Raw genomic sequence first — 14,718 nt, 5'->3', positions numbered from 1 at the left:
TTATTTTGTATCTGAAATGAGGCTTGGTCCTCATGGCAGCATTATTATTTTTTTATTAATTTCTTTTATTGGTACATTGTAGGTATACAACACAACCAGAGGAAAGTGGAGAGGACCCAAGAAAATGTCGACAGTTGACCCTAAGGGACCGGGCCTTGAATTGCTCAGATGACAAACCCAATGTCACCTTCCCTTTGCTCTAAACACAAAGCCTGTATGACCAACATCAAGTTCAGCTACTTTAGTTCAAAGGCTCTTAAAAGAGTTCTTTCCCAACAGGCAAATCTCAAAGTTTGAAGTTCCAGCAAAGTTTCTTTTTAAAGCTGGCAATCACTGCAAAGTGGGAAAAAGAAAAAATAAATACACAAATAAATAGAGAAAAGGAAACTGAATTTGGAGATAGGGGGAGACTGTTCTAACTACCCTGGAGGGTCCGGTGCTCCTCTTTGCTAATGAATGAAAATGTGTGTCTCTGGCTGGCTTGGTTGGCTTCTTTTACTCCAGGACTTATTTGGAGAACCTTCTACTTGAAACACTCTCAGTTTGCTCACAGGCCTCTTAGCCTCCCTATCTCCACACGGTGTCTTTGAAAAGAGAAAGAGAAAGAATAAGACAAGTTGGGGTGCCAGGTGTCGGGGAATAGGAGAGATGTTATCACAGTCCTGCACCCTACCTGCATTTTTCAGGAACAGCAAAAAGAGAGAGATAAAAAATGGCTGAGGAATAAGAAACGAATAATAATAAAAGTCCCAGCCTTAGACACAGGGTGTCCAGTCAGCTGAACTCTGGCTCAAGATAAGCTAATGTGTCCCTTTCCCCCTCCAAAATCGTTTTTAAAATTCAGCCCTCAACTTTCAAAAATCTGTCTCTAATTTCAAACTCAAATAAGCGCACAGCATGGTGGCTTTTGTTTTGTTTTCTTCTCCCCAACTCCTCCCTGCGATTGCATAACAAAAGTGTCTAAATTCACACCATCTGGCCGATAAAGACGCTGGCCCCACTGCCCGGCTGGCCCATCTGATTAGGGCCCTGTCTAGCCTGCGCCTTGTGGCGAAAGTCACAGCTGTGGGGTTTGCTCGAGCTCAATACAACTCTGTTATTAGCCAGCTGTAGGCCTTGAGACGACTTCTGTTCAAATTATAATATCTTTTAACCCTCTGAGCATTAAGGGCACAGGGGTGGCTGGCAGCAACATAACAACTAGATTTCTCCTTGCTAATAATTGGCAAAATGAACTAAAGCGGGACGAGAAGGGCAGAGACGACTGAGAGAGAAAGGAAAGTTATTCCTAAAGAGATTGATTTTGTCCTTTTGCTTTGCCCCCCCCAAAGCTAAACATCAATTTGTGAGCCTTTGATCAAAGATGATAGGACAAAAAAACCAATCCAGGAAGTGCCCAGGTGAGCCGGATAACACCGCAAAGGACAGTGAGGGAGGGCAGGGCTCTTTGAGAGACAGGACCTCTGCCTCACCCATCACCACTGCTGTAACCAGCTCTCCAACTGTGGGAGAAGGAACTTTTCCTTCCTGGAGAACCAATGTGCTCTGACAGATTGAATGAGAACTTCCCTTTCAGATGCAGCCAATATCTACCTCTACCCGCCTCATATCTCTCTCTCTCTCTCTCTCTCTCTCTCTCTCCTCTCTCTCTCTCTCTCTTTCTGTCTCGTGCACGAGCGCACGCGCGCGCGCACACACACACACACACACACTGCAGACACTACCCATCCAATGGATCATTTATTTACCTCTACTTAATATTTGTTTTCAATTCTAGTTTGGGAGAAAGTAACAGAGCATCTTCCTAGATCTCCAATGCAGAGAAGTTACAGTACATTAAATTTTTATATTGTGTTGCTAATGCAGACTAAACTAGAGGCTTTAAAAATTGATGCTGCTACTTAAACAGCATAAATGAGAAGGATTTGATTGGGCTTAAAAATAAAAATGTCAGCCTTACGATAGCTGGATGGCGTTCGAGGATTATTTGAAGTGATGGGTGTAATCATTAGACAATGAGCAAAGTTAGGGGTTCAGTTCCTTCTCAGTTTCTTAACTTAGCTATCTCTCCAAACAAAGACTTCAAAATGAAGACAGGAATTAAAAAGCTCCCTTTGATGACCGAACCAAATAAAAGCATTCTGTTTAGTCTAGGTACTATACACAGGTGTGTATTTGAATTGTATTTCCTTCCTAAACAAATCTATCAAGGGTTCAGGAATAATAGGTCTACTCCCCACCTCCAGATCTTCTTACTTTACCTCCCTACCTCTCATCAAGCTTCTAGGCAAGAAAGACAGCCTCCCCCAGCAAAAGCCACTGGCAGAGTTTTACTTTGCATTTGGCAAGTTTGCTTTGCTAATACTTGGTCAAAACCAAAACCAAAACCAACGTGTCTGGGTGTTGTGATTTCTTCTTCACTGGGCTGATGAGGGAGATAGGGCTTCAGGGATCTGACCATAAATAAAATAGTCCCTTCTAAGTCATGGCCTGCAACTGCCCAAAATTAGCAACTTCTGGGGGTTGGGAAACATGGAAGCAAAAGCAGAGTAAGAAAGAATTGAGGTTTTCCTTGCAATCGGGTGTGTGTGTGTGTGTGTGTGTGTGTGTGTGTGTGTGTGTGTGTGAAAGAAATACATTCATAGAATAGGCATTTAAATTTTTATAGTGAATTAGCCATGCTCTGTCCAGAGTTTGTTTTGTATCTCTTCTCATTTTTGGTAGGACCTCAACACCCAACATACTTCACATACTAGACACTCAAAAAAAATTTGTTCAAAGAATACGTGTGTGGATGAATTTCTCCTAATTTATTTTCTTCCACTCACGCAGAAGAAAAAGGGCGAAACACAGGGACTCAGAATGGATCCCTGTCTGAAGGCAGACAGGAGAGGGGCAGCCCTGGAATCCAGCTGCTGCCTTAGACCCGGACCAGGGGAAGCGGGCATCCCTCACCCACCCATCCACTGGCAGCACCAGGGGTGATCTTCCCACAGGGGGCTTCCTTCTGACCTAAGAGGCACCCTGACTTGAAATTTTAGAAGTGGCTTCCGCAGAAGGAAAGAAATGCCCCGGGTCCGTGACAGGTGCCTAGGAGGAGGGGCTGCCCAGGAAATAGGCCGTTCAGTTGGGGTCCCTCCCAGGACTGCACTGTTTCCAAAGCTTGGACTCAGTAACTAACTCCACAAGTGGCCAGAACCCTAGGGCGGAAACCCAGCATTGCTGCAGATGCATTCAGGGCAAGTCCCGGGTCTCCAAGTGGAGGCCAAAGCCTTGGGCTGCCCGAGCTGCTGGTGGGCAGTGGGCACTCTCCCATTGGCCCTGAGAATTCCTGCCACTCCGGGAGGGCTTGGGGTGGGGCACGGGCCTTGATCTTCTGGGTTGAACCACTAGGTCTAAGGAACCGTCCTTAGAAGGGAGAAGAAGGGTTCTAGAGGATCTGCCGGGCGAATCCACCCAGGCGCCTCAGCTCCTGCAAGTCCATCCCGGACCTCGAGCGAGCCAGCCAGCGGGGCAGACGCACCTACCTGCCTGGCTTTCTGGCCGGTCCGGGGACAAGGTGGCTCTTACCTGCACATCACCTCGTGCGTCAGGAGAACTCGGCACATTTCTGGATTCTTATTCTGTCCCTCGTAAGCTATGGGCTGCGAATCGGGTGGGGGGGTGGAGATACGAAACGGGTGGGACACAAAGAGAGGACTTTAGAGGGGCAGAAGTCTTCATCCCCTTCTACCTTCTACCTCGCTGGGGTCCCCGTGCACTGAATCTGAGCGGCTGCCGGGTTAACTCGGCTGAAGCAGTAATAGGGAATTTGTCCTGGAGTTCTGAGCAAAACAGGAATGCTTGGGGGAGAGGGCCTGAATCTTCTCTTCATCCCTCGCCTGCGTGCTTCTGCCCCCAGCGGCTCCCCGAGCCACACTGACAGGAGACTGGGGGAGTAGGGGCATTTCCCCTCCAGAGTGGACAGAGTGGGGTGACGGGGGGAGGTGTGCGGTTCAGACCTAGGAAGCGAGCGGGGGAGGGAACCGCGGAAGAGCCAGGCTCACCTGCTTGGTGACCGAGTCAATCAGCCTGACGTAGAGGTCCTGCTCCGTGCGCACGCCTGCGGGAGAAGGGACAGGCAGGAGTCAGGGACTCGGGGCTCTCCCATGCCCTTGCCCGGCAGTGGGGGTGCCCAGGTGGAGCTGCCAGGTGGCAGAGACCCTCCTGGTCCCCAGCCCCAGCCCAACTTCCACAGCCGGGCTCCGGGGCAGTGCACGCCTGTGCCCCTCCAGGCTCACCATTGCTGTAGAGAAGCTGTAATTTGTAGTGGGTGCCATTGTTGGTCTTCTCATTGCCTTGTTCCTGGAAAGAGAAGGCATTGGGTTCCCTTGCTTTTCAGCCCCCCACCCCCGCCAAAAAATGAGGAAAACTGGAAACAGCGCTGGTCTCCCACGCCACCTCCCATTGCCTGGAACAACCCCCTGTGCCCATGGGCAGGAGGACAGAAGCATCTGGCCATCCGCCTCTGGCCACCTCGGGAATTCGCCGTGACTCACAGCCAGTTGACCCCCTCCAAGCCTCTGTCTCTGTCCCTTAAAAACCTCACCAGAAGCGCACAGCCCCCAGTGTGATAACCAGACACCTCACCAACGCGGACTTAGAGCAGGCCCTACCCAACCCATCTGGCTCTGCCATCTTCAGGAGGCCCCCAGACGACTCCTGACAGAAGGGTGAAGGGACCTGTCATTTGGAAAGGCAGCATTGGACCCTAACAAGCCACCAGCTGGAGCGCCTAAGCCCAGAGCTCTGGAATCGAGTCCCAGATTCAAGAGGGAGCTTGGAAGTGGCCACTGTGAAACTCACAGTGTAGCCCGGGACACTGAGGCCACGGGAGGGCCGAGACTTTCCTCTGGTCACATATAGTTTCGGATAGCTGTCCTTCATGCGAGGTCAAATCTAGACCCCAAATCAGGGCTTGAGTTCAAAGGAAGCGCAGCCTTAGGGAGATGAGCCCCAGAGAGAAGGCGCCGCGGGCAGGCGGGCCATGGCTGGGCAGAAATTCTCCCTAGGGCTGAGTCAAAGCCCACTCGGACCCGGCTGGCTGGCAAAAATAATAAAAACAACCCAGAGAAGAGCAGCAGCAGCCTTGGGTGAACTTTTAAACTCTGGTCGGAAGAGCCTTCGGGCCGCCTTCACTGTCTCCGCGCTGCGGAGGAGCCCAAGGCTGGGGCGCACAGCCCCAAGCGCTCCTGCAGCGCTGGGTTCGGGCCTGGGGCCGCGGGAGGAGGTGCGGGGAAATCGACTGATTTAGAGGCTGGGGTGAGGAGCCTCGATGTATCATCCCTGATGATGAGAGAGGGGAAGTGTCGCCGCGAGTGACAGATGGAATCTTCCTCGCTTTGCAAGGAGGGGTGACGGGGGGGCGGGGGTGGGGAGGCAGGGCTACTCACTTTGTCGTTCTCCACGAAGTCCACGAAGGCCGTGCGCTCGATCTCCACCGGCTGCCCCTGCCTGTCGTAGAGCGCCAGGACGAAATGAAAGAAGTTGGATTTCCTCAAGTTAGAAGGAGGCTGCTTCTCAAAGTGGGCCCGGGACAGGGCGACCCCGCTGCGGAGCAAAACACAGGAGGGGCGCCCGGTGCGGGGAAAGAGAGAAAAGACACGGTGTTACTAACGTGCCCAAACACACCGCAGAAGGGCAAGGGTCAGTACCGGGTCCGGGTCTGGACCTTCTGGGCCTTTTATCACTTCCAATAAAGAAGCACAGAGTGCGCAGAGGAGGCGCTGTGGGGTCGAACGGCAGGGCCAAAGTCTGAGGCCAGTTCCCCGCCTTCGAGGGTCCCACTACGCGCCATTAGGGGAACCCAGGAGCCCGTGGCCAGCTGAGGTCCAGAGTGGTTCCTCCCCCTTTCCCGGCGGCAGCCCCAGCGCTCTCCTGGCGGCCCGGGCAGCTGCGTCAGAAGATGCAACTGGAGCGGGGCTCGTGTGAGGGCCTCGTCTGCATTGGCTGCGTCTCTGTCGGGCAACCTGTCTGGGGGACGCTGCCCGCCGCAGGCCGCGGGCGAGGGCCTGGAGCGGGGAGCGAAGCTCAGAGCACCCCCTCCGGGCAACCCGGGCCTCGCCCCTCTCCTTCCCTCGCTCTTCCGAAAAGCTGCACCCTGGTCAGCGGGACGGCGGGATCCCCAGGACCAGCCCTGGAGCCCGCAGGCCACTGCGGAGGATGCGATCTTGGGGACCTTCGCCCGCAGGGCTGCTTGGAGAAGCCAGTGTGTTCAGAGGCAGACAGCGTCCTCGCCAGAGACCCAGGCGACGCCCAGCCCCTCAAGCTGCGCTTCCTGCGGCGCCAGGCAAGGCGGCTGACCCGACACCGAGTCGGGGACCAAGAGGCGCCCCGGAGCCCCTGAGTGTCTGCTCCCCTCCCCGCCTACCTGCGGCGGCCAGTGCCATCGTGGCCACGGGTCACCTTCAACTGAAGGCCTGGGGCCCACAGACGGCGGGAGGGGTCGCCGCCCTCTCTCCAGAGCGCTTTCTCTCTTTCCAAGGGTGCGACATTGTGGCTAGAACCCCCGCTCAGGCCGCCTCATTTCATTTAACTTCAACAAACTATTTGGTCGTGGGCAGGGAGGACGGAGAAGCTGGCGACTCCAAGGAGCCCCGGAGAGCCAGTGCGCCGCAGAGCCGGCTGCTCCTTCTCCCTCCGCCTGCAGCCGCGCCGAATCCCGGCCGTGCGGTCCGCCGCGGAGACCCTGGCGCGACCCGCTGGGGAGGCGGGGTGCCGAGGTCCGGTGCCGAGGCGCTGCGACCGCTGCTTCCTCTCCTCCTCGGCGACGCCGGTTCGCTCTACCCGGGACCCCTGGCGCCGCGGCGTCCGTCCGGGAAGGGCTCCTCTCTGAGGCCTCCGGGGCCAATGGACAGGCGAGGGTCCAGCAAGGAGCTCGTGAGCTCAGGGCTGCTCTCTCGGACCCGGACGCGGAGGCCAAAATTCCAGCTCACAGGGGGAGTCGGAGGGACTGGAACGGCTTCGTGGAGCGGCACCTGGGACAAGGTTTAACCATCCCAGCACACGGGCCCTCGGAAACAAAGTCCACTTCGGGGCCGGGAGACCCGCGGGACCCTCGAGGCTGCGCTCCAGGCCCGTCCGGCGGCGGAGGGCTCCTTCCGTCTCTGCCCTCTCCGTTTCTCCTGGCCTTTCACGTCTTCTCTGCAGCCTCCGTGCGTCTGGGTCTGTCTGTCTGTCTGTCTCTCTCTCTCTCTCTCTCTCTCTCTCTCTCTCTCTCTCTCTCTCTCTCTCTCTCGGCCAGGACCCTCTGCCTGTCCCCCCTCCCCAGCTCCCGGCTGCTTCGCCTTTCCCGGCCACCGCTCCAGCCCCGGGCTCCTCTCGCCGCCGCCGCCATCTGGCATCAGGCTCGGGTCTGCGGGAAGCACCGGCGAGATGCGCGCGGGAGGCTCTCGCGGGCGGAGGGGAAGCCAGGGAGTGGCCCGGGAGCCACCACCCGTCCCCGGCCGGGCCACCAGCGTGGGTCCTCGCGCTCCCGGGAGCCGGGGCTGAGCTGCGAGGCGTCGGAGGCTACTTTGTATTTTGTCCCTAAGAGTGAAAAGCGGGGGAGGAGCGGGGGGAACAAACGACCCAGGCCGTTCCGAAACTCCAGCCTGGCTGCCCGGTGAGTGTTCCGCGGGATGCGGCGGCCTGGGGCCTGGCCGAGGAGGGCGACAGATGGGGCCGGGAGAGCGGGGACTGGGGGGGGGGGGGCAGACGGAGCCGAGAGCGCGGCCCGCTCGTTACCTCTGCGCTGCCACATTGGCGTCCACCACGCCGACGTTCCGGACCCAGGACCTGACCGAATCCATCTCGGCGCCCAGAGACTTCTCTTTCAGAGCTGGTCCTCTTCCCAAAGTATCTTGGATCCCAAACATTTAAAAAGTCTGATCCTCTGCTGTCGCTTTAAAAAAAACCGAGTTAACAACAACGCAGTCCGGACGGTTCCCAACGCTGCCAGCGGGCCGTCGCCTCCCAAGCAATCCAAGACGAGGGATCCAGCGCCGAAGTTTGGGTCCCTCTCGGAAGCCAAAATAATATAATACTAATAATAGCCCGTCCTGTCCTCTGCGCGCGAGGAAGTTGGGGTGCGCCCCCCGCGCTCAGTCCGCCGCTCAGGCCCTGCGCCCTAGGGCTCGCGCATCCTTCCAGCTGCGGAGCAGCTCCCGGAAAGTGGCCACGATTCAGAACATCACCTGTTCTGGGAGAAACCGGAGACTGATGGCTGCCTAATCTCTCCCGTTCCTCCTGGTGCCCCCCTCCGTGTCCTCCCTTCTGATCCAATTTAGAAGAAAAAAAAATCCCCAGCAGGATCAGTTGTAAAAGGAAGGGGAAGACCCGGAGCCGAGAGGAGGCGGTGGCTGCGAGCGCCGCAGAGCCGGGCTACAGCCGCGCGTGGGCCCCATGAATGGGTTACTACGGCCCTGGCCGCGGGAGGCGGAGCCGCGGCCCGATAAGGAGCCTCATTTGCATGCACGCTCAGGATTGGCCTGCGCCCGACAGGCTGGGCCGACGTCCTCCGGCGCGCACCGCGCTGTGCGTTGCCGGGAGTCCGGGAGGTGAAAGGGGACAGAAAGCTGCGGGCGCCGCGTCCTGCCCGAACCCCGTGCGCGTGGCTTGCGGGGCTAGGAGCCCCTAAACCCTGCCCTGCCGCGACGTAGGGCTGGCGACGCGCTGGCTCGGGAGCGGGAAGCCTCCGTGGATTTGCCCCTAGAGGCCGGTTTGGGTAGCCTGCCGGGAGGCGTGTGCGCTCCCGGAGTTTGGAGGTGTGTGCGTGTTCGCGGAGTGCGGAGTGTCCTCACGCACTTGGGTCTCGTGCAAACGTCCCCCGGGGCGCCCACCTCCCCGGGCCGCCCTCTCAGGCCTGGAGTTCCCTGGTGACCCTCAGATGTTTTGTGCTGTTTGCAGGCTGTTGAGAGAAGAGGATATATGAAACAAGGCGGGAGCGGGGTGTGGACGAGCGAGGCTCCAAGTGCTGTTCAAATAAATAATGTCGGGGAAACGATCGAGGCCCTCAGGAAGGAAAACACCCGGGCGGGCGCGATCGGGATTCGCGCGGGACGCAGAGGAGAGGTTGCTGACAGATCGTGTCGAGCGGAGTGCGAAGGGGGCGGGGCGCAGACTGGGGAGCCCCCTCCCTGGTCCCAGAGCCCCGGGGGACAGCGGGGGGGGGGGGGTCATGAGAACTTCGTCCCCCGCGCCCGCGCGCGGTGGCAGCGATGCTGGCCGAGGGCTGGTGACCGGGAGGCCTGGCTGCTTCGCCAAACAGCTGAAACCCTAGACCGCTTTGTAACTATGCCGGGCAGCTCGCGGTGCCTATTAAAAATCCTCCTGGCTGGGTGTTATTTTCTTGCTTGTCCTTTTGTATTCTGCTCTGTGCATAGATCTGCTGCTGAAATCTAGAACACCAGCGCGAAAACAGATTTGAAGACAATGCGTGCAAATCTGTGCTCAAACACCATCTGCCGCGGGGCACACGATCAGCTGTTCGGCAGTTCGAGCGCCTGCACCCGACTCTCCTTGCGCACAGGGCATTGTCGAGAGCCTGGATGACACGCAGGAGACTTTCCCCTACTTAGGACTCAGATTTGCGCGTCAAGTGATGCCCGACCAGATCCCTTAGGTGTAGGCGAGCGCTCAGAAATGAACTTCGAGAGTTTGCCGCTAGAGGACACAGCGCCCCGCAGCTCCCTCGCCTGAGCGGACCAGAAGCTTCTAGACTGCTGCTCTCCTAGGACGGGACCCGTGCGCTGCCTGCGCCTCACCCCAAGGGGCAAAGCGCCACCCCAGACTGCGACGGCGCTCGGAAAGCGCTGGTCTCACTGAAGATCCACTGGAGAGAGGATGGGTGGGGGTGGGGTGAGCCCTCTCCGCCCAGACCCGGGTGCAGGGGCCCCTCCTACGCGAGTGCTCACGGTGGTGCCCCAGCCCAGGGCTCTGGCTTTAGTTGGACCAGAAAGGGTGAGGGGAGACATGCAGTCCAAGTGGGTGTTAGAACCAGTGGGTTGTAAAACACCAGACCAGGAGTTTCCGGGGGCGGGGGCGGGGGGGGGGCGTTGGAGGTTGGAAATTGACTGCCCTGTTTTTCAGCTCGGCAGTTCTCTGCAGGCTTTATGGATAATGTCGGCTTTTGCAAAAGCCAACTGGCCAGGTCGCCTAACCCGGCCTGCTCTTTTTGTATCTCTCCAAACGGCCACTCACCCCACTCCCGCTCCTGTCTGAAGAGGGCTGGCCCCGGTGTGTACGAGCCCTCCAAGATGTACCGATGGGCCCAGTAATTTTCCCCGCAAAGAGCTTTTGACCGACTGCACCTCCAGGCTATGCCTGAAAGGTGCGCGGGGCACCCTAAGGGGCTGCGGGTCAGCAGTGGGCCTGGCCGGGTTGGGCCGCCTGCCCCCGGCTCGGGTTGGCTCGGGTTAAAGGGCAGAGCCAGGGTCGGGGACGTCGGCTTTCCCCACCAGCTGGCACCCAAATTATGCCCCTCAGAAAAAGAAGGAATTGCTCCTTTCTCCCAGCTCCTGTTGTCCTCCCCCAAGCCAGACCGTCGCGCTGGGATCCCCCATCCCGCCCCCACCCCCTCGACAAGTTCAGGGGCTGCAGTGCCCGGCTGGGAGATCGGCTGTGGCGGGGGATCTTGGACGGGGTGGGCGGCGCCCCGCCCGGGGCCCGCTGCGCTCGGGGAGCCCTCCCTGCGCAGCTCGGGGCCGCCCCTGGGTGGCTCGTCTCGTCCGGAGCACAGAGGTTCCCTCTGGCCAGAATGCAGTTCCGGGCGCGTGCGGAGAAGGAAGGGCGGCTTGGCCCGGCGGACAGAGCTTCCGCGAGCTGGGAGCTTTTCTGCCAAGCGAGTTGGGCTTAATTATATGTGCATAGGTTTTGAGGCCAGGTGGCTGCAGAGTTGCCCACGCGCGCCGAAGGACCGTGGGCTACGGCTGGAGCGCGCCTCGGCGGTTGCGCCTGGAAGACTGCGCCCGGCTCTGTTGCCTCCGGCTACCCCGGAACCACCGCCCTCAGCTAGGGACCTGCATCCCCGACGCCTCCCGGAGCGGTGCGGGGCCGGGAGGGCTCAGCTGCGTCCCGGGAAGCCCGGCGCGGCGGGGGTGCAGAGCCCGCGTGCTTCCCTCGGCCTCCGGCTGGCGAGCTTCGTTCCACCCCTGGCCAGGTCTGGCAGAATCCAACATGAGCACTTAGAATCCCTCACGAGGATCTATTTACACAAAACTAGGGTGGTAGCGTTGGCATTCCGTCCTTTACCCGGCGCTTTCCTTTGTTCACCCTTCCCGAATACGCACTCCGAGGTTTTCCAGTGCCTTTTTTACGTCTGCCCCTGAGATGCGCTCCGCGGCCTCTTAATTGGTACCAAGGCCCATTTGTGCACTGTGGTTCGGCCCAGTTTTCCTGGGCGCTTCCTCCCGGCTCCCAGTCAGAGGCTTGGAAATGTTTCTTTAAAATCACTCTCTGGGAAGCGTTCTTGCCCCCCCCCAGTGAATTTCGAGGTGTAGGAGCCCCTGTCCAGACCGGCACCCCCGCTGCCGCTGCCGGACGCAGTCTGGTGACGCCTTGCTCTCCTCAGGCCAAGCCCAGAGCTGGGCTGGTGCGGAGGAGTTCCACCCACCGGGACTGCCAGTCTGGTTTGTGTAAATGAAATAAGTGATGGTCCTTGTAGCCTCTCCCTGGACGAAAAATTTTCAGTTTGGACTTAAAAAAAAAAAAAAAAAACTAGTATCGTTGCTCTTTATTTGTCCAACTAGAAACAAATGGCTTTGCTCGCTATTTCCGAGTCCTCCTGAAGATTTAATCCACAATCCGTGAAATGGTTTTGAAAGTATTCAAATTCAGAAACCTCCGCTCTAAATTGCAACTTTGGCATTTTTCTACCGGAAACTAGATGTGTACATTCCATAAATGCAAATTCCCCGGAGACGGTGAGAAGGGTGGAGAGAAAGAACTTTATTCATAAATGCAGGACAAATATCCGCCACCCACACCCAAAGCGACTCAAAGTCGCTTTTAGGACTTTGAGTGAGAAGTGGCCATGCTTATTTTGTTTTTATACAGTGAAAGAGATTTAAACAGGAACAGCTACAGAAATACAGAGGCGCGGAGAGTTTTATACACACATGAGGCACTGAATTTACCCAAAGTGGGTTGAAGAACCCAGATCAAACTTAACCCTAACACTTGCCAACTCTAGAAAGTCTCTCCCCCTCCTCTTCCTCTTCCTCCTCCTCTTCCTTCTCCATTTTCTGCCCTCTCCCCTGCTCCATTATCCTCCCTTTCCATTCCCTCATTGGGGGCACAGAAAACGAGGGCGCCGAGCTGAGGCAGAAAACCTGCAAGGTCAAGAGACCAAATTCTGTTCCTTGAGGAACTCGGGCTGGAGGCAGTGGGATCTCCCTCACCAGCGTGCCTAAGGCACAAAGATGTGGAGACAGACTCGCAGCAGGTCTCCGAGAGAGGACGGCGACAACGACGCTTCCCAAGACCTTCCGGGTACAAAGCCCCGGCGACGCTTTCCACCCTTCAACTTGACAGCACCTTCTCGAGTGGGACCTGTTTGCCCCCATTTTGCAGATCAGCAAAAGGAGGGTGGGAGAGGACCAGTGGTATGTCTGCTGACAAACGGGACAGAAACCCCTAGCAGGCTTCCAGTACCCACGATGGTTTGCAGGAGGCCTCAAAGAAAAAAAGTTGAATGTGTCTCTCTTCTTCAGTTTCTCGGCTCCGGCTGCGTTGAGGGGAAAGATAACCCCAGAGCTACTCTGAGACGCCCCTCTTTTCCGGGAGGCCCCCGCCCCGCGCCAGGCGGCAGGGAAGGCCCGCGGGACTTCCAGCGCTCTCCGGCTCGCTCGCGGCGGAGGTGTGAGCGATGTGTTGATTATTCATATTTGTGCCGAGCGCACACTCCGCCGCGGCCGGCGCCGCCACATTTCACACATACGCGCACGTGCACACATGCACACGCGCTCGAGAGCGCCTCCGGGGGGACCCTGGCCTCGGCGGGTAGGAGGGACAAAAGGCTCCCCTCAGCTTCTCCACCGGCACCCGAAACACACCCTTGGCTTCCAGATCAACTCTCTTCCCCACAAAGCACTTGTCTTCCCAAAGCCCCCCTCCAGGGTAGGGGGGGCGCGGGAGTGGGGGGCGCTACAAATATGGCATCAGCTAGAATCGCATTCCATGTGGCACTGAGCGCTCGCCTCTTAACTCACGCACACACACGCACACACGCACACATTACCACCACCTCCACCCACCACACACACCTCGCTCGGGTGACAAGAGAATCAGAAGGCGTTGGAGTAGCACACACGGCTTCAAGTCGTCTCCAACACTATCCACTGGACTTCTAAGAATGGGGTCTCCTCAAACGCTGCCCAAGGCCTAGTGACGCCACGCCTGGTTCATGGACCCGCACACGCGCGCGCGCGCACACGCACACATCTCCCCGGGGGTAGCTGAGGGCACAGTCGACAGGCCACCCTCGGAAACCTCAGAATCCGCGGAGAAATCAGACATCGCTGGCCCAGCCAGGTCCTACCCTCAGCAGAAGCTACACGACTTCCACTTCCCCTGAGCTCCCGAAGCGGAACCCACGCAGGTCACAGAGCTGGGGTCACAGCGACCGGGACGGTCCTAGGGGTCGGAAGCGTTCAGCCCAGCCTCGAGGGCATCGCCCACTGTGCTACCCGCTACCCGGGGCACGGGGCCAAAGCCACACAACGCTCGCGTCCTACCCGCAGCGCACAGGTGCGGAGTTCCGGCTGAAGGAGCCGCCCTTGCGGGCTGGGTGTCCGCAGACCCAGGCTGGAACCTGGCGTTAGACCTTACTCCGAGCTGTACACAGGAAGGTGTTTATTCCCCGAGGCTCACCTGCCTTGGGGATGGGGAGTTGAGGGTGGACTATCCCGCAGGTGGCAGTGATTCAATGTGGAGGAGGCGCGCGGCCCTTGGGTCCTCGTGACCCCACCTGTCTCCCGGGAGGACGCCTTGTCCTCAGGCCTGTGCCCTCTAGAAGCGGGCATCCCGACTTTGTTTGACGGTTCTTGGCCGGACACAGGGATAATAGGGGCTGGGTAATTTTTTTAAAACATGGAATGGTACTTAAGAAAGTGCTTTGGAACCTGTCCAGTGCCCGCCGGTGGCAGAGGGGACGCAAGGCACCAGGCGGCGGCCTCTCCCTGGGAGGGACCGCGACTCTCCCAGCCTCTCGGGCGCTGGGCACAGCCGGAGCCGGAGCGCGAGTCTTGCGCGACCGCAACTAACTCGCCGGGGAATTGAAGAAAATCTCCAGGAGCTCTGGCCGGGTCCTTTGGCTGTGACCGACCCGATGGTGGTGACAAACACCAGTTAGGGTTTCACAGGGAGCGAGGGGCCTCTCTCGGCCCTGCGCCTCCTCCGGAGGAGACGTGGCTCTCCCCAGCAGCGCTTCCCAAATCCAAAATCAGCGGGAAACGAAGCTAGGGGAAGGGAAATGAGAGGCGCCGAGAACTCAGAGAAAGCCTAGAGATAGCAGAAAAGAGCAGAGAGGCTCCGGAAGAGACGCTCCAAACTTTCTCGTTCCATGGGACTAAAGTTTCCTAAAGTTTGCACTTTTTATGGAAAGCCAGTGCGTGCTTATCGCTGAAAATGTTTACAAACAACAACAACAAAAGAAATGAATAAGCGCACGAAACAAACAACTTTTGCTGACTTTTGGGTGGA

The 14,718-nt window shown here is 57.9% G+C and overlaps 1 protein-coding gene across 1 annotated transcript in view; it reads right to left on the bottom strand.

The window, feature by feature from the left end:
* Positions 1–8,443, bottom strand: part of Ebf2 (EBF transcription factor 2) — a 189,165-nt gene extending 180,722 nt beyond the window's left edge. The window contains exons 1-5 of the mRNA XM_004848366.3: positions 7,765–8,443; positions 5,433–5,589; positions 4,281–4,344; positions 4,047–4,102; positions 3,571–3,644 (exon numbers count right to left, since the gene is read on the bottom strand). Coding sequence (XP_004848423.1) covers positions 3,571–3,644; positions 4,047–4,102; positions 4,281–4,344; positions 5,433–5,589; positions 7,765–7,895 — 482 coding nt within the window. The 5' untranslated portion in view covers positions 7,896–8,443. The remainder of the gene's footprint in view (positions 1–3,570; positions 3,645–4,046; positions 4,103–4,280; positions 4,345–5,432; positions 5,590–7,764) is intronic.
* Positions 8,444–14,718: the final 6,275 nt, after the last annotated feature.

Source organism: Heterocephalus glaber, unplaced genomic scaffold, assembly GCF_053883595.1.
Source record: "Heterocephalus glaber isolate CG9 unplaced genomic scaffold, H.glaber_assembly_v1.0 deba00001460, whole genome shotgun sequence".
Lineage (NCBI taxonomy): Eukaryota > Metazoa > Chordata > Mammalia > Rodentia > Bathyergidae > Heterocephalus > Heterocephalus glaber.
Note: the sequence above shows the minus strand (reverse complement) of the source record. Positions and strands in the feature narration are given on the sequence as shown.